Source organism: Saccostrea cucullata, unplaced genomic scaffold (genome assembly GCF_032062105.1).
Source record: "Saccostrea cucullata isolate Sc308-1 unplaced genomic scaffold, CSIRO_AGI_Scuc_v1 ctg956, whole genome shotgun sequence".
NCBI classification, from domain to species: domain Eukaryota; kingdom Metazoa; phylum Mollusca; class Bivalvia; order Ostreida; family Ostreidae; genus Saccostrea; species Saccostrea cuccullata.
In genome coordinates, this window is record NW_026927687.1 from 160,439 (window position 1) to 180,934 (window position 20,496).

At 34.6% G+C, this 20,496-nt stretch overlaps 1 protein-coding gene and 1 long non-coding RNA gene across 4 annotated transcripts in view; both read left to right on the forward strand.

Annotated features, from left to right (window-relative positions):
• LOC134275224 (myotubularin-related protein 6-like) overlaps positions 1-20,496 on the forward strand; it is a 42,511-nt gene that overhangs the window by 12,840 nt on the left and 9,175 nt on the right. For all 3 annotated transcript variants that reach the window (XM_062757481.1, XM_062757483.1, XM_062757480.1), the window contains exons 3-8: positions 15,328-15,490; positions 15,724-15,878; positions 16,485-16,613; positions 16,799-16,939; positions 18,063-18,195; positions 18,551-18,660. In XM_062757481.1, the coding sequence (XP_062613465.1) occupies positions 15,328-15,490; positions 15,724-15,878; positions 16,485-16,613; positions 16,799-16,939; positions 18,063-18,195; positions 18,551-18,660 (831 nt within the window). The remainder of the gene's footprint in view (positions 1-15,327; positions 15,491-15,723; positions 15,879-16,484; positions 16,614-16,798; positions 16,940-18,062; positions 18,196-18,550; positions 18,661-20,496) is intronic.
• LOC134275222 (uncharacterized) lies at positions 12,452-13,384 on the forward strand. Its single transcript, XR_009993779.1, has 3 exons — positions 12,452-12,634; positions 12,883-12,983; positions 13,203-13,384. It is a non-coding gene; the product is annotated as an uncharacterized LOC134275222 (long non-coding RNA).

The window sequence follows — 20,496 nt, forward strand, 5'->3', positions numbered from 1 at the left end:
TGTTACAGTGGTACACCTTTATTAGTGGCAGCTGTTTAAAGGGACGTGGACACAGTTTTGGTCAAATTTTATTTATCCACTTTTATTGTTTAAAATACGTGACTTCAGTATTTTTTAATGGCCAGCCAAAATTTCAATTTGAGGTGTCAAGTCATAAGCAAATATTTGTTATGTAAACAAAGTTGGTGCCATTGTTTTTATGTACATTGATTATACCAGTGAAAGTTCTTTTTCAAGCAGATGATTAACTATCTGCAAGTTTATTTTAAACACCTATTGTAACCAAATTAAAATTGGCATTTTTCTACTCAGTATTCGACCTGATGTATGAAAAATAACATAATGGTCTGTGGTCCCAAGACAAAAAACTGAAAACAGGCTAACAGTTAAAAAATACATCCATTTGTTCACTGTTCACCGACTTACACATTTATTAGCTAACTAAGGCAGCAAGTTTAGAACTCATCCGAGACTCAGTACCAGAAGTTCAAACAAATAAACCATGGGTACCCCATTTATTGATTTCTCTGTAGACCCTCTTTAATCATGATATTAGCTTTCCTATTAATAAAAAGCCATCTTTAGTACTTGGCACTTTATGATGCTTTTCTCATTAGAAAATAAAGCTATATCAGTGTTTCTTGGCCACAGAAGCAATCTTTCCTGTATCAGATTTTCATGTTGTGTTTGCTTGATTAATTTTACTCTTCCATCAGGCAAACATATTTCTCGTCTTATTGCCGACAAAGCCATGGATGGGGCTGTAGATCTGCTATTACCATAGGAATCACTAGGGGATGTCATGGCTTATCTGGAATATGCTGGATAATAATCTTGTCTTTTAGAATATTTCTCTTAAAAGTTGCTTTTTGTTGTTTCCCAAATTGATTCTTTCATTATACTGAGGGTTCTATTGATTATGTTTTACTGTACTATAACCCTGAAGAAAGTGCATTCAGCAATATTTATATTGAATGTAGAGTGGCAGAATAGAGGCATTTTAAAGTATCTGCAAATTGAATGCAGAGTTAGAGAAAAAATATAGGGAAAGAAGTCCAAAGTCTACTTTGCAGAACTGCAAAAATATTGAGATAAAAAAGATATACTAGTAATAGGAAAAAAAATCTCAGTGCCCTATGGATCTAAGACTGAGGCTGTAATATAAATTAAAGATTGGAAGCTTACCTCTGCCATGTGTATAGAACTGCAAGGCTACCAATGATCAAACCTTGAAATGCAAGCATTGATTCAAATTTTGTTTCAGAGATGACAAGAGAATAGGACAGAAACAGTTTAATGCTATAGAACTTCAATTTTTTCATAGAAATATTTTGTAAATTCTTTTTGCTTTTTGTCAGTGAATTAGGTCAAGTCAAGGTCACAGAGATTCAAGTTTGTTGTCATGACTCTTTGAGTCAAGGTCATAAGATTCAGTTTTATACCAGCACTAAATTTTGTAAGGCCAATCCAACAACTAGTGCTAATTGTAACGGGGACCGTTACAGATGTTCCCCAAACGCTCCCCAACTCCCTTTTGGTGCCATATTCCCTGTAATCTCTATTAAATAAGAAATACTTAATGGAATTTAAACTTAATCAAGGTCTTCCCAGAAGAATACAAAATATATTTAAATTTAAGCATTGTACGCGTGTTCATGTGCGTAACGGCCATATTATCTTGTCTACACTATCTATATATTTTAATATACTTGATATCAAAGATGTTATCCAAAAGTATTAAAAAATACTCTCATTCGAGTGTATTTTTAATTTTACTCATTTCACGTGCACGCACGTGCAAGCAAGTGCATGATGAATACACCTTCTTGTAGGAGTCCCTTATATTTATCTATGTTCTAAATCCCATCCTGTTTGCTTAAAAAACAAGGGAGTTATAGCCATTTGAAGTTTCAGCCAATCAGATTGCAGCACACATGCATGCGCGTGCTTTCATGAATTTTTTATCTTAATCGTATTGAAGGATATCTTAATGAATGACTATATTTAAAATTCCAAACATTTCGTCAAAAAACAAAATAAATATAGCCATTTAAAGTTTCAGCCAATCAAATTGCAGCACACATGCATGCGCATGATTTCATGATTTTCTTTCTATATCGTATTGTAGGATATCCTACTGCATGACTATGTTTTAAATTTCAAAGCATTTCGTCAAAAAACAAAGGAGATATAGCCATTTAAAGTTTCAGCCAATCAGATTGCAGCATGCACGCATGCGCATACTTTCATGAAAATTTTATATATCATGCTGTAGATCTTCATAATTTAAGACTTTGTTCAAAATTTCAAAAGATTATGACAAGAAACATGAAAAATATTGAGACTTTAGTTTCAGCCAATCAGAGCGAAGCGCACGTGCATGCGCGTGAGATCTTGCTATTTTGACCATGTCATCATGTCTATACTACTAATATATCCTTATATTATGAGTTTCAAAGCATTTCATCAAGAAATAGAAAAGTTGCGGCTATATCTATTATATTAGTCATTTCACGTGTTGCACGTGCGCGCTCTTGCAAGCACGTGCGCGAGGAACATGTCATTATGCATATACAACTAATATATACTTATATTATGAGTTTCAAAGCATATAGTCAAAAAATAGAAAAGTTACGGCTATATCTATTATACTGGTCATTTCACGTGTTGCACGTGCACGCTCTTGCAAGCACGTGCGCGGAAAATGACCTTGATTCCGCAAATCTACATAACATGTCTACTAGCCCTAAAAAGGTTTTACCTACTTCGGATGAACAGTTTACAAGATCACTCGCGGACAAAAAAGTACCCAGGAAGAAGAAGAAAAATAACTAGAATCTTGTTGCCATGGCAACAAATAAGTCTTCCGTTCTTTTAAATCTGTAAGAATTTGCCTTTTTCTGTGCAAAAACATAGATATCATATGTACTCTGAAAGAAAAAAAACTACAAAAAGGTCTTTCAGTACTTAAGGTACTTTGATTTTCATGATCAATCTTATTCTGATGCATTTTGGCACTCACAAGAGCTACACGTGTATCATAGACAAACCAACAGACAAACGAACACCGTACTCTCATAAACTTCACTGTGTTTATGTTCTGACACAATTGTGATGGTGTTATAAAAATGTCATGAACTAAGTTAGTACCACATTAAACATAAAGTCGTTGATTTTTAAAGTAATAATATCGAGATTTGCCAGCAGAAAGATTATTCAATTACGGGAATTATTCAGCAATCGATTAATTGATTATATGTTGTTTAACGTCCCTCTCGAGAATTTTTCACATGGAGAAGCCTCCACTCGCCGGTGGAGACTGCAAAATGTTGTCCTATAATTTGGCTCTAATCGCCATTGAGCATTGAGGAATCTTTTTGAGTCAGTACCATCTGACACACGGGACCTCGATTTAAACGATCTCATCTGACGGACCGGTCTCCACGTCCCACAACTGAAGTCCATAATACAGATATATGATGCTCTAGCCATGTTTTTATTTTTTTTTTTTTCATTTCTCAAATTTGTTGCATCAGATTTTCTTAATGATCATACTTAATAAAAATCATTTCGAACAACTTTATTGCAATGCTTACAGCGTCCGGTGATTTTGATTGACAGGTCAATACATGTGCACTTAGTGTAATACTTCTTAAGCAGAAAAAATATACAGAGAGTGACTATGACGGACTATGAAATCAGAAAATATTTAATAAAGAATGGGTACAACTGATATAGAACTGATTTTTTTGTCTATGTAATTGGATAGGATAATCAGGATTAAAAGGGAATCTCTTTCTCTCTCTCTCTCAGACATGTAAATTTCAGTATCTTGCGTAATGAAAAATCTACTTTTATAGAATATGAAATTCGGTATACATGTTAATGGTAATTATAAAAAAAAAATGTTCCAGATTTAATTGTATAACGAATTTATGATTCAAAGGCTTATAGTTGCAATAATGTCTTCGAATAAAATCAAGAGGGGGGGGGGGGGCTTCAAAAGAATTACATACTCGGTAATTTTATGTTTTATGAATTAAAAGGAAAATACTTAAGATTGCATGTACATACATATAATTATATAGCATTGCATAAAATTGTGTTCATTCGTATACTTTATCTAACATATCAACAGACCTTTGCAGATGTTTTTGTATCATGTTTTTAGCGTAGCATTATTTCACACAGAAACGCGTAACTTTCACATAATGTTAACCCTTTGAGTACTAGTATTTCACAAAAATCCAAGAATCGCTTTTTCTCATCTTTAATGACTTCTCGGTTATATAAAAGTATAGATTATGTATAATAAATTACACTATAAGACTTTTAATCAATGAAATATACGTGTTAAAACCAAATCCAATCTAAAGATTGATTTTCTTTCTTTAAGTTGCAGATATCAATTTATTTCTAAGGGCTTTACACCTACTCTTCTTTCTCTCAGTCCCCTTTTGAGAACATATAATATTTTAGAATCGAAAATAAAACTCGGATTCCGGGATAACTTCGCATTCAAATTAGAGAATGAATTAAGAATATTTTTTTTTAAAAATAATCATAACAGACATTACAGATTTACACTACGCTGACAACTTTAAACTATGCATATACTGAAAGCAGTAACCAACGTAATCTTTCATGCAGAAGTGGATATGGAAACTCAAAGTCTAATTATTTTTTTTATGTGAAAAGTGTGGATATAGCTGTCTGCGACGTCATGGATACTACCTCCGCCTTTATCTCGAAAGTTCTATTCCCACTTACAAGTCAGAGTTATCTATCTTTGCTCATTGTCACTACGTAAATAGAGAAAATGAATTTATTGACGGAACCTTAAATCTCCAAAATGCAGAATCCGATTGAATAAATAATTTGTTTAGTATTTTTGTAGAATAATTTGTATATACATCGCTGTAATGTATACTGCGTACAATATTATTTTCTTCAAAGTGCTTAGTTGACACAGAACGGATATTTTTTTTTAGATATAAATTTGTAAATCAAAAATTTCAATATACAGACTAACACTACACAGCCAAATTTAAACTAATATGCATATAGTGAATTAAATAACATGCAAAAGAGAGAATATTGAATGTGTAAATATGTTGATCTGGAGAGCGTATATATGTCTCTAACGTCATCAATGCTATTTCCGCCTTTATCTCGAAAGTTCTATTTTCATTCACAGGTCAGAGTTATCTTTCTTTGCCCACCTTATACATACTACGTAAATAGAGAAAATTTCGGTACCGAAAATATACAAAATGCGGAATCTGATTTAAAAACAAATTATATATTTAGTATTTGTAGAAAAATGTCTGTTTTACATAAGAATATCTTGAAAAAATATCTAAAAACAAAAAAAATCAAAAATTGACCAAAACCAAATTCACTTCCGGTTCGGACAGGAAGTACTGGAAGCACACGAAAACAACTTCAAAACAAATAGAATATCATGATCTAATACTCCTGTAAATTTTATATCTTTACCTCAAACCGTTTAAGAGAAAACTGCCGGACAAAAGTCCATTTTAAAATTCGAAAATCGGCCATAACTTCGGACCGGAAGTGAATTTTTCAACAAACGGAATTTTATATAAACTTCATATATCAACCTACTTACATAAGAAAAATTGTGAAAATCTATCCAGCCAATTCTGAGTAACCGCGCTCACAAAATTTGGGAGGAATAATAATAATAATAATAAAAAGAAACAATACAAACACTATAAGTCTTCCGTTGTGAACGGAAGACTTAATAATAACTAGATACGATCTCGTTGCGAGCAACGAGAGGTCTTCCGTCCGTTTTAAGAAAAGAAACCCACGTAAAATCGAGCTGAAAAGAGATTCAAAATTTTGGTCACAAAGAGGATTGAAACCATGTCGCCAACATGAATGCGCTTTTTTTTTTTTTACTTTTATATCCCCCAACGCGCTAACCATTAAGCTATTGGGAGTACTGCTCTAAATATACTTGTGTACTTTTGCAACAGTTCACCTGTCTAAGAATTATAAAAAGCATTCATAATTTCGCGCCAAACGCCACGAGTAAATAATCACGCCTTTTCTTTGGACTGATCTATTAGATAGGTATGATAGCATCAATTAAATTTTTAAAATAAAACATTCTTAGCGCCTTTATTTTATTTTGACGTTAAGAAAGTATATGTAACACATTATACACATTACATATCGTATCTAGCCCAGTTACACTAAAGCAGTGAAACGGAAATTAAGTTTTAAGATTGACACTCAATTGCAACGTACTCCTGTAACGTGTCGGATCTGAGCGGTCAGTAGGTCCGTGCTCGGATTACCGAGTTTTACTGGGGATATGATTAAATGCAATATATACAAATAATAATATGACACCTGCCTGGTGTCTTTAAATCAAATGACCTAAGTGCTTTGTATAATTTTTTATCTTCGGTTAATACCGGCACCTGCCTGGTGCCATATGATAATTGCCTCACTATACTCGTACAACTGACTATATAAGTCAACATCTATCTGCATGGTACCTCTTGATTTATTCTTTAACATCTGCCTGGTGTATGACTGCTTACCAAGTTGCCTATATAACTCTAGCCAAGTGGTTACAATATACATGTACTTACACAGTATGATTTAACTTTGTAAGAGCTTCTCTGTCCTAATGACAGACCTATAGCTAATGTCACACAGCTACATTTTAACTAGTCACTGACTACGGCAACTTTGCACAATCCTGTTTGATTGATACACCAATTAACGTATCGCCAGCTGTCAATCATAACAAATTTTCAACCAATGAAATAATTTCGTTTATTCTGCGCGTTCAGTAAAAACTTGCCCCGCCATATGCTCCGACAAACACTCTCAGTGGGTTGAATGGTCGACAATAAACAAATTGAGCAAATAAATCTGTGAGTGTTAAAAATATGCATTTGGGGAACGTGTAGTACCGATGAAAGGTATCCCGCAAGGGAATTATGGATGTTTCGGGACCGTCATGCTTTGGGACGCCGACGTTTCGAGACTTGACAACACATTTCGGGACTTGGGTTTACACTGTGCACGTTTTGGGACTTCTAAATATTTTGGTCAGAAAATAAAATAAAACTCGTTTACTTGTTTGTTATGTTTATACATGTATACTTTCTTAGTTTGATACGCAAAAAAAAAAAAAAAAAAAAAAAAACGGTATAAATCCATGCGCAGTTCACATGGTATACACGGTATAGAGATTTATTTGACAGACTGTCTTCGAGTTAAAAATATAAAAATAACTTGTGAATAATAGAATACCAGTGAATATCTATATATATATGATAGATAATTATGCTTAATCAGTCCATAACACTTCTACGTACGTGCATATTGTACCCTCAAAATAATTGTCAAAATACATAACGTTACACATTTTAAAAAAAGAACATTACGATTTTTTTGAGTTTTTAATTTCACATTTATCGTGTTAATATTGTTTACTTGTGTCTGAAAGTTACCAGTTTTTATTACCAGTTATTATTGCATATGCAGGATTAAGTTTATAAACTTTTATTTTTCACTTTTAAAAAATATTCGATTTTATCTACCCATTAAAAATGATTCTATTTTATCGCTAAATATTAACTTTAAATTACCCCCCCCCCCCCCCCATTTAATACTAGCATTATTTAATTTATTAAGAACACCATCATGTAATGGCAAAATATTGAAATTATTTAATAACTTCATTTTTTAAATATAAAGACATACATTGTCATTACCGGTATTATAATCAATATCTTTAACGAATAAGTCCGACTTTGTTATTTGAGGGTTGTCCAAGAAAAAACACAAACTTTGTACATTAGATTTGTATAATAAATATCTGACCAAAATTATTCAAAATCTTCATGCACTTTACTATCTATTATTGCTAAAAAGTGTGCATATTTTCCACCAGAACTTAAAAGTAAAGAAGGAAGAATTTTCCAGAGTCGATATTATCGTAATCCTAAATTTCTGGAACGACCATTTGATTCGGGAAGGGGAGAGGGAATTTTTTTTTTCCGAGTCAGGGTCAGATTATTTATTGTCATGTCGGTGAAGGCCGGATTATCTATTTCCAATGGCAGACTATTTATTCTCCGCTTCACTGAAAAAGTCCAACAAGCCAAAAAAAAAAAGGAAACACCGTCAACAACCCAAGATTATTGTGGGGATGGGGTGGGGGCATATTATTTATTTTCTTCCAGTTGAGGAAAGATCATTTATTTTCAAACTGACTCAACTCCTTTATCAGCCAGACATCACATTCAGAATCAAATGATCGCCCCCCCTTAAAGATAGGTACTAAAAGCATGTCTTGACAGTGTCGGATGAGTTTTAAATATTATTGCTGATTTAATAAAATTATAACATTACAAATTGAATTAAAAGTCGTTGTTGTAATTTATCCTTTACCCAGATTTGCAGTCGCAATGTGCTTCTGTCTTCGTCGCGTAGATGATTACAGTATGAGGGAACTCGAACTTGATCATGCTTCGATAAACTTTCCGAGAAAGGCATATGGAGAAATGACGCGCAGTTTATTCATGAGGTTGCTCCCACATGATTTACTTCACATAAATATTCATAAGATCTTGCAAAAACTTAAATTATACCATTTCTTATTTTTTTAATATAAAAACATGCAAGACTTTTTTTTTTAATTTGAATTTCTTTAAGCAAATGACATATCTAATTGGGTAGAACTTAGCGTTATCGTCAGTTGGCAATTAATGATACCGTATGTTTCAATAATTAGTAGGTCAGGCAAATGCAAAAAATTACTGTTTTTTAAGGAATCACTGTCTAGTTTTGAGAGTATGCCAGGGCATCAACAATAGTGGGAAACATGGGATAATTTGCATAACGGGCGAAGCCCGTTATGCAAAAATTATCCCATGTTTCCCACTATTGTTGATGTCCCTGGCATACTCTCATAACTAGACAGTGATTCCTTATATTTCCATTTCATTGTGAAATAAAATTGTTGATTTAGACTTTAAAAATGCAGACATAGATTTAAATTACACGAGGATCCCATCCCAATTTTAGTAGGCCTCGCCGAACACAACAGCAGCCGCACGAAATTTTCTTGCATATTTGGCCTCCTTAGCGTCAGACTCAGAGACAGATGCGCACGAGATTTTCATGCATACTAGGCCTCCATAGCTCCTGACCTATCGACCTGCCTAATTTACATTCCGGCAGAATTATCAGGAAATCAACTCCGCTTACTTTCAAAGGGTTATCATAGAGAAAAAAAATTAGAAATGGAAATATTTAAACTTAAAAGGCGGTCGTAACTCTTCATACAATTTTATAACAGCAATATTTTCTAAATATAGACCTTCATTGGCACCTATTAATCGGCGGAAGAACTCTGTCATCATGCAATAAACACTTACATTTAATCACTTAAAACACTTATTCAGTTCTCTTTTCTTCATTAAAACAATGTACTCTCGCTTCGAATTTTCAAATCAAAAAGGCGGTCGCAACTTTCACTTTGGCATCAACATCATTGTTATTTCCGGTAGAGGATATAAAGAAAAAACAAAAGATCGGCGGAAGAGCTTTATCCGAAATAGTTAGAATATAAAAATTGGCAATTTTTTGTAAGTTCTCTATATAATCCTTTATAGAATATGCCGCCATTATAGCTCCAATATGGCGAATATGTAATGAACACCATTTCTCCATATGGGATAATACGGAATCATTTTTGAATATTTCAAGTGAATGAAATATAGGAAAGCTTTTGTAAAAGAATTTGCCCTTTGTTTTGTCTCAATGTGGGTTCGTATGGCAAATATTTTGCAGCAAAATCATCAGGAACTTCGGACAAATCAACCGGCGTCGACTTATACTGAGTTACTACCTATGTTGATGATGTCGGAGCATCGTAGGAGTTATCTCCCATAGCGCGATGGGCGGAGTTTGGCGATACGTTAATTGGTTTCTGTACCAAAGTGAAGGCACAAGCCAGTTGGCTGTACTGCCCCCTTGTATCTCAACTTAATGGTCATAAGTTATCAGATATCATATTGATAAAATAAAACAGATTGCCTTTCTTTTGGCAACACTATTATTATTTTCTAACAGAACATCATTTATCAATAATGCTTGTATAATTCTTTAGTCAATTGACCAATTAATTACAATATTTACATTGATTATCTATTATAATATAAACAAGTAACGGGAGGTAACTCCTCCAACCATTTCACTACTACGTGAGAGTCGAAGTAGTTTTTTACATTTCATGTTTCCTTATGTCAGAATGGTTTAATCAAACGCTCAGCTGCCTCCATAAACCCCTACTCGCGAAATGGCGGAGTTGACAGAGACAGCCGCCATTTTGGACCCGCTTCAGATTTTTGAATGCAAATATCTAGACTTTAGATTTATCAACATTCAAACAAATTAAATAGTAAGCATTATAAGGAGAGCTTCTATTACCATACCAAATAAAAATGAAAAATACTGAAAAACAAAAAAGTTAGAAAATACGATTTTTTAAAATTTGCATCTCGTAACGACCGGAAGTACTGATGACGCACGAAAAGGCGATTCTGCAATCCACAAAGTCATGATCTATCATCTCCAATATGTCTCCAGTTCATATCCTTAGCCATTTTCGATAAAAGTGCGCGACAAAATCGCATTTTAAAATCAGGAAATTGTCCATAACTTGGCACCAGAAGCGAATTTTCCAAACTACTCTTCGGATGTAACAACTTCATATAATGACGCATATTTTGTGAAAGTTTCATGAAAAACCACTGAATAGTTTTCGAGAAATCGCCTGCACAAAATTTTGTCAAAAAAAATAATAATAATAAGAATAATAAGAAACAGTAGAATCACTATAAGGTCTTCCGTGAAGACGGAAGACCTTAATAAAAAACAGAGTAAAAACAATATGTTCCCTAACTTCGTTTGGGGAACATAATAAAGACTCAGTTTAGGAAGCTGGAGATTTAGGGCCATCACTGTTCCAGGTAACCAGCATAGTAAAATAATTACTGGGTCCGATTTAGTAGATAAAATCACAGAAATTAAGTACTGAGTATTGATGAAGCTGATAGGAAGCCCATAGTGTTCAACTGAGGTCAAAACAAAATAATTTCAATATGCGCTATAATTATCATGATTATGACGGCTATGTTATAGTAATGGCAATGTTTTGTCTTGTGATTTCGTCATTTCCCGCACCTCAGATCTCCAGATTTCCGCATTATTCCGCATTTTTTCCTCATTTTAATATGGAAAAAATGTGGAAAAAAATACGGAGAAAATTAACAATATGGAAAAGCAGAAAATATATAGAAAATATACGGAAATAATACGGAAAATAAACGGAAATAATACGGAGAATTGGACTTAGTCTATTTTTCATCTGGAAAAATATTGAACTCTTAACTTAGAATATTTTTCATCCGGAAAAAATACGGAGCTCTGGACTTAGAATTTTTTCATCAAGAACAAGATGTGTTTGTGAGACAGCAGTAGCACCTGGCGGCAACATTAAGTTCTAAAAAGCAATTTTTAGCAAATGGGTCTCAGTCAAGGTCACACAATCATTGTTCTTGGTGTCATATGAAAGCACTTTATTAGTGTAGTATGCATACCAAATATTAAGTCTCTATCATCTATGGTTCAAAAGTTATGGCGAAAATTTGAAAAAGCTATATTTAGCACATAGGTCACAGTCAAGGTCACAAGGTCATTGATCTTGGTGTCAGTTGAAGGTGCCTAATTAGTGGAGTATGCATACCAAATATGAAGTCTCTATCTCTCACGGTTTTAAAGTTATGGCGAAAGTTCGAAAAAGCTATTTTTAGCATATAGGTCACAGTCAAGGTCACTGACCTTGGTGTCAGTTGAAAGTGCCTAATTAGTGGAGTATGCATACCAAATTTAATATGAAGTCTCTATCTCTCACCGTTCAGAATTTATGGCGAAAGTTCCAAAAAGCTATTTTTAGCATAAAGGTCACAGTCATGGTCACAAGGTCATTGACCTTGGTGTCAGTTGAAAGTGCCTAATTAGTGGAGTATGCATATCAAATATGAAGTCTCTATCTCTCACGGTTCAGAAGTTATGGCGAAAGTTCGAAAAAGCTATTTTTAGCATAAAGGTCACAATCAAGGTCATAAGGTCATTGACCTTGGTGTCAGTTGAAAGTGTTTTTGTAGTGAAGTATCCATACCAAATATGAAGTCTCTAAGTCTCACGGTTCAAAAGTTATGGCATAGGTTAAAGTTGACAACAGACAAACAAACAGACAGACATACAGCTAAACAGACAGACAGGACAAAAACAATATGCGCCCCGAAAAAATTTGGGTGCATAAAAACTGTCTTGGAGTTAACAGCAGTTCTCTGTTTCTCCTGAATGTTATGAACAATTTGATCGGGATCGGAAGAATGTTTCAAAAAGTCGGGCTCAGTGATCAATTAATTTAAACAACAGACCGCCAAAATTTAACCTTGGCCTCCATGTTGCAACGTCTGCTCTGTCTAAAGGAGGAAGTTTGTTGACCAGACAGCCTGAGATCGTATTGCTGTATCAACCAAAAGATGCAGATACACGTATTTCATATGCGGTAGGTCAGTCATATTTTTTTTAACATGTGTGTCACTGTGATGATGAAAATAAATACTCTAGGCGGCTAGGGCCTAGGACTGAGCTACCAGGCTACATACGTTTCAGCCAATATATGCCCATGATTCAAATCTTTCAATCAGCTCATAGAATTTTATTATGGTTAACCACAATTAAAGGTGTTAATTTTGGGGAGCCATGGGCTGTAATCTCTAGCAATGATTTACCATACATTTTTTTTTTTGGTAGCGTCTGTGCATGAGGAGATTTCTGAAAAAGAATAAGTGCTTGTTCAACTTACTGCGATTTTAACGGGCTTAAAGCTTGGTCCATGGATGGTTATGTTTGAGGTATATATATTCTTTTTTTTCTTTTTTTATTGCTTGTTTAATAATTAAAAACAGTCAACTATGATTGTCATTATTATAAATATTTTAAACAAATTGATATTAAATTGAAGAACCCAAACTTGTGTTTATAAAAAGATTTTAAAAGGAATAAAAGCAATGAATTTAAATTTTATTAATATTGCACCATTATAATTTAAGTACTTTTTTTTTAATTGATAGGATTTGCCAATTCGACCGCAAGTGCTGCTGCAAGAAATTAAACATGCAGAGACCTTACAAATTACAAAGAAGTCTGAAGAAAATTTTTATTGGACAGATGGGTGTAAAGCACAGACCTGAGATATAAATTGAATTGTGAGAAATATGAATCAGGGATGCAGGTAGAAAATGGCAAATGTGATCCAGATTGATAAAAAATGTCTAAAAATTTTTCTTGTTTTGTAAATATTCAATGCTATGTCAATTGTTATTTTTTCCCCAATATCTAATAGTGTTGAACATTTCACTCCCACTTTTGCTTAAATAGAATGAATAAATTTCCATTTATTTAATATGAATATTAAAAAATGCCACATTTTTTCCATGATGAACTTGTGGCTTAAATAAGTTTTTTTTCCATACATGCTCCTATTTGTTTGTCAAAGATATAAGATCCAATACATTGCTCATGAACATAATGTGTAATTTTGTTCATTCATTTATATGTTTTTTTTCTCATAATGATATAATAAATTGTATATAATTTTGCACATTGTTGATGGTTTTGTAAATATTTATGTATGTATGCATCATGTAGCGGTTTTATTAGCCATTTTATAACCATGTGATTAACTCCGTATTTTCTCCAGATTTCCATATTTCCGCATTTTATCAACCAAGTAAATACCTTCATATTTTGTATATATGGAAATGCGGAAATCTGGAGAGAATACGGAAAAAGAGTCCAAATACTTCCATCCACATTTTCTCCATATTTTGAATACGGAGAAAATCTGGAAATTTGAATCTACGAAAATCTGGAATGAATGCGGAAAATTAGTCCAAATACTCCCGTCCGCATTTTTTCCTTATTTTGAATAAGGAAAAAATGTGGAGATCTGAGGTGCGGGTTAGACATTTATGATGAAGTTTCCGGAGGAAAATTAAGACTGCAATGATGTCTGAAGTTTTAAAAGCCTGTAATATCATTACATGTAGTATTTGTCATGCAATGTGTAATTGTTTCTAAATGCTTTACCAAATGATAAAATCAATTTCTTATCTGCATCATACAGACCCTTGATTGTCTGTAGAAATATCTCTCCAGCGATTTCCATGAACCTCCGTTATTTTTATTCTGGATACAAATTTTCTATAATGTTTCAGGCAGTAACCAGCTCTTGGTATTGACTTTTAAGAAATAGCCCCAATTTGGTCGTTCTCAATAGGTGTTCAAGCTCGGTATTATTTTTTATCCAGGACTATTCCTGGGAGAATTTCCCTCTTTATCAGCATTTTGCGAGTGATTGTTGGGCCAAATAATGGACTTTTATGGGTCTGTGATGATTAGATAGCGTTAGTGAAGAACCTTCAGGCTCTATGTTGTTACTGTTTGTTCAGCATCGTGTAGCAATTTGTTACTGTCATATTGATAATTCATTCTCCTCAATCATGATGAGGAAAAAAACATTTCTATTTTCAAACCAGAACTCAAGAACCAATATTTGTCAAGTGATCCACTAGTATAAGCCTGCCCGGGAACAAATACTTTTATGCTTGTACTTTACTGAAATAATTTAGCTGTTATAATTTTGATGTTTCAGCATGTTCAGTATTTGCACTAAGAAAAAGCATTGTGCCAAATTAAAATCCATTTCATTCTTAGCATTTTGTTTAATGCTGTTATTTCCGTATATTGCTTTAGTTTTAGCTCTTAAATATGTGTATCTTTTAACAGTTTGCAATCATGACAAAGTGCAATTTTGAAACCCTGAATTTATGCTATCTACCAATTGTCTACTGTAGATTCATTTATTTTTTTCATACAAATTACTGTTGGCAAACTGGATATACATTCTTGTAACATAATCATGATAAGTGGTAGCATTTGTATTAGGGCATTTAGAAAAAGTGACCCTCAAAAGACCTTAAAGTCCTTAAAGGCCAACGATCCTAATGAATAAAAATCAGAGTTGACTCCCCTTTGTTGATGACTATAATGGATTTCTATTTATAGATCCTGCACACCCACATGTACAGTACTGGATTTCTATTTATAGATCCTGCACACCCACATGTACAGTACTGGATTTCTATTTATAGATCCTGCACACCCACATGTACAGTACTGGATTTCTATTTATAGATCCTGCACACCCACATGTACAGTATAGAGAAGCAGCCCCTGAATGCTGGGGGATCCCCCCTACAGATCCGCTGTAAGGATTTCCGATGTATTACGTTCGTGATTCCTAGAGACAGAGACTGCCAGGACATTTTTACCTCCTTACAGGAACTCTCCAGACCAGGTCAGCTGCTGTTCTGATTGGTTAACTGTAAAATTAGTGCTTATATAACATTTCAAGCTCTCTTATTAAAGATTTAAAGAATTTATCCAAAGTGCACAAATTTCAAGATGATTTAAAAAAGTTTTCTTTCTAAAAATTGAATTTGAAATTGTAATATACTTTTAACATTTGAGATTTTTATATTTGTCTTTTCTTGTCACAGTTTTTACTGAATCCCTGTTTCTTCTTTTCAGCTGACATAGAGAAGCTGTATGCATTTGTTTATTCTGCGGCGGATGGGATGGAGAAGTCGTACGGCTGGGATCTGTACGATGCTCAGTCTGAGTATCTGAGGATGGGGGTCCCTAACCAGAACTGGTCCCTCTCCAACCTCAACAAAAATTACGAGGTATTGTACACTGGCCATTTTGTAACTTGAACAAATATTACTATCATATACTCTCATATACTATTCCACAGTCTCAACAAAAGTGAACAAAGTACTATGCACTAAACTTGGCTAATTTCTAACATTGAAAAATATTAATGAGGTACCATAATACTGAACCCTCTCTAAGCAGAACAAAAATTTACCAGGTACCTTATAGGGCTAGGCGGTTATTACTGAAACTGTTATTGAATTGGTATAAGCGAAAGGTACATTAGTACAAGAATTTTATGGCCCAAGGCTGGGAAAAAGCATTTTCTGGAGTGAGAAATCCAACAATTTAGGAGAAAAACGTAGACCTGTCTAGGCAGTAATTTTTGTCTTAATTCCTGAATGATCCTTTCTGTGTTATGTACAATAATATGCACTTGTTGTGATGACACTGTAAGGTATTTTACTCTTTATCTAACTAACCTAAATAATCTGTTTGTATGATATATTTTTGTTGACAGCTTTGTGATACATATCCCAGACACCTTTTTGTTATCTTTGACTATTATATGACTGACTTTGTTGATTTATTTAATGACAGTATTAGTACTTTCAGTACTTTGATTTTGTTGACAGCTTTGTGATACCTATCCCAGACACCTATTTGTTCCCGCCTCAGCGTCGACACCAATCATCCTCGGCAGTTCTAAATTCCGCAGCCGTGGGCGACTTCCTGTCTTATCTTACTTTCACAGTAAAACCCAGGTACGTAAAACCGAGCCATGTAAACAAATCACAGTAAAACCCAGATAAGTTAACCCCAGTCAAATGAACATGTCATATTTCAAAATATATAAAGTTCAACCTCCTTATCTTGAACTCCAACAGACTGAGGTTAAACTCAGAGACAGGAGAACACTGACACTGTATTTATCTGCTGTTGTTTCTAGGCAGCCATTTGTCGATGCAGTCAGCCTCTTTCTGGATTTCGGGCCCGCTGCATGGAAGATGAACAATTACTACACTGCATTCTAAAATCCAACCCCAACCCTAAATCAGAGTTCATGTACGTTGTGGACACCAGGCCAAAGGTGAGATTCTGATGTATTGATATCATTGTAGTTTGATGTATTAAGGAGGCTCATTACACCACTTTTTGATGACGTACTACACAAAAAAATAAACCTCCATTGTGTCGACCGGTTTGCTCAGGGGACGAGTTGTATAGATACCTCTATGATATGACCCTGACCTTTAAAACGCTTTAAAAATAAATGAAACATGCAGTGTTGTACACAGTGAAAACAAAGTAACGGATTCATTATGCATAAACCAAGAAGAATTGCTTTTAGGCAGAAACAAAAGAAAGCAACTGTCAAATCTTCACCAAACAAGTAATGTCAATTTCATAGCCATGCATTCAGTGAGCTCTATCAATCAATGACATGTTTGTATGGAGGAAATTCGAGTTAAAATCTACAATCTTGTTGAAATTACTCGCACTTTTAACTGTGTTGGTGTTAATTTATATTTTTGCTTTATAAATTTAAATGTATACTCTGGCAATTTAAACCTTTGTTCTGCATTTTAGATGTAATGTCAAACGTTCCTTAGTGTTTTGAGTCTTGGCTAATTAGGAAAGATAACTCTTGAAAGTGGACTTTTTATACCAAATATTTTTTAAATTGGATTTTTCATTTCGTTTAAACTTTCTTCATTCAATTAGACACATGTAATTTATTGAAATACATTCCTTGTCTCTTCAGAACACATTTTTAAAATGTTTGTGTGTATTTGTCTTACGAAGATGCCCATCATTTGACACTGAAAGTTCTGAAATTCTGTGAATAATAAAGCTGAAATAAAACATTTCACTAAAATAAAACAAAAACTAAAAAATTCTATAAAAAATATTTATGATATCAATACTCCCATCTGGATATTTGACATCTACATTATAAGTGGTGCTGTATTGAAATCTAAAATAAACTGTGGATGTAATGAGCCACCTTAATGATATCATTGTAGTTTGTGTGGCACTTTGGATTCTATTGTCAAAACATTACCAATAACCATTGTAAATAGCCTTCCTTGGTTTAATATTGAGACCATCCAATATTTCACACCTTTGTTCTGCCTGTTTGGGTTGGTGGTTATTAGTCAGTGGAGAATTTCAGGTTATCTAAGCAGGATGATTTAGTTTTTATATTACAGATAAATGCGATGGCTAACAAGGCTGCGGGAAAAGGTTACGAGAATGACAACCACTACACAGACATCAAGTTCCAGTTTTGTGGCATCGAGAACATCCACGTCATGAGGGCTAGTCTACAAAAACTACTGGACGGTAAGTCAATATTGGGGCCAGCCTACAACAACTACAGGACGATCAGATAAATGCTGTACAGTACATGTATGTCTGTAGGTCAAAGAATATCAAAAAATATTTCAAACTACTGGAAAATGCATCTGTTTGGAAAAAGTAACTGCACAGTTTATCAAGTATATGCAAAGGGAAAAAAATTAAACAATCGTGTTAAAATTAATGAGGTATGCTATTAAACATAAATCACAGGTGGTCATGGTAGGAGGGAGGTTACTTTCTCTTAAATAATCACTGAACGTTAAACAAGTGGACAATTTATTCTAAACCTGATATCCGCCGTATTGTATATAGTTTATCTGTTTATCTGTGTTTTCAGTGTGTGAAATGAAAAATCCTTCCATGTCAGCATTTCTTCAAGGACTGGAGACAAGCAGCTGGCTCAAACACATCAAGTCAGTTCTCGACACCTCAGTGTTCATAGCAGAGGTAAGTATAGGCACTTCAGTGTTCATAGCAGAAATAAGTCTGTTCTCGACACCTCAGTGTTCATAGCAGAGGTATGTGTAGACAACTCAGTGTTCATAGCAGAGGTATGTCTGTACTAGGCACTTCAGTGTTCATAGCAGAAATAAGTCTGTTCTCGACACCTCAGTGTTCATAGCAGAGGTAAGTGTAGACAACTCAGTGTTCATAGCAGAGGTATGTCTATGCACCTCAGTGTTCATAGCAGAGGTAAGTCTGTTCTAGACACCTCAGTGTTCATAGCAGAGGTAAGTGTAGACACCTCAGTGTTCATAGCAGAGGTAAGTGTAGACACCTCAGTGTTCATAGCAGAGGTATGTCTGTACTAGGCACATCAGTGTTCATAAAATAGGTAAGTGTAGACACCTCAGTGTTCATAGCAGAGGTAAGTGTAGACACCTCAGTGTTCATAGCAGAGGTAAGTGTAGACACCTCAGTGTTCATAGCAGAGGTATGTCTGTACTAGGCACATCAGTGTTCATAAAATAGGTAAGTGTAGACACCTCAGTGTTCATAGCAGAGGTAAGTGTAGACACATCAGTGTTCATAGCAGAGGTATGTCTATGCACCTCAGTGTTCATAGCAGAGGTATGTGTTGACACCTCAGTGTTCATAGCAGAGGTAAGTCTGGGTACCTTAATGTTCATAGCAGAGGTATGTGTAGACACCTCAGTGTTCATAGCAGAGGTATGTCTATGCACCTCAGTGTTCATAGCAGAGGTATGTCTGTACTAGGCACCTCAGTGTTTATAGCAGAGGTAGATGTAGACACCTCAGTGTTCATAGCAGAGGTAAGTGTAGACACCTCAGTGTTCATAGCAGAGGTATGTCTATGCACCTCAGTGTTCATAGCAGAGGTATGTCTGTACTAGACACCTCAATGTTCATAAAATAGGTAAGTGTAGACACCTCAGTGTTCATAGCAGAGGTATGTGTAGACACCTCAGTGTTTTAGCAGAGGTAGGTCTAGACACCTCAGTGTTCATAGCAGAGGTAAGTGTAGACACCTCAGTGTTCATAGCAGAGGTAAGTGTATACACCTCAGTGTTCATAGCAGAGGTAAGTGTAGACACCTCAGTGTTCATGGCAGAGGTAAGTGTAGACACCTCAGTGTTCATAGCAGAGGTAAGTGTATACACCTCAGTGTTCATAGCAGAGGTAAGTGTAGACACCTCAGTGTTCATAGCAGAGGTATGTGTAGACACCTCAGTGTTTTAGCAGAGGTAGGTCTAGACACCTCAGTGTTCATAGCAGAGGTAAGTGTAGACACCTCAGTGTTCATAGCAGAGGTAAGTGTATACACCTCAGTGTTCATAGCAGAGGTAAGTGTAGACACCTCAGTGTTCATAGCAGAGGTATGTGTAGACACCTCAGTGTTCATAGCAGAGGTATGTGTAGACACCTCAGTGTTCATGGCAGAGGTAAGTCTAGTCATATTAGATTTCATAACAGAAGTAAGGTTACTCTAGATACATGTATCTCAATGTTCATAGCAGAGGCTGAGTACATCTAACAATTTATGATGAGCATCTTATATTTCCATTTCTAATTCTTTTCTCTGTGATAACTATTTGAAAGTTAGGGGAGTTGATTTCTTGATAATTCTACCAGAATGTAAATTTGTCAGGTCAATAGGTCAGGAGCTAAGAAGGCCATTTTTAAAATCTGAATCTACAATTTCATTTAACAATGAGATGGAAATATAAGGAATCACTGTCTAGTTTAGTATGCCAGGGACATCAACAATGGTGGGAAACATGGGGTAATTTGCATAATGGGCTTCGCCCATTAATTTTTCGT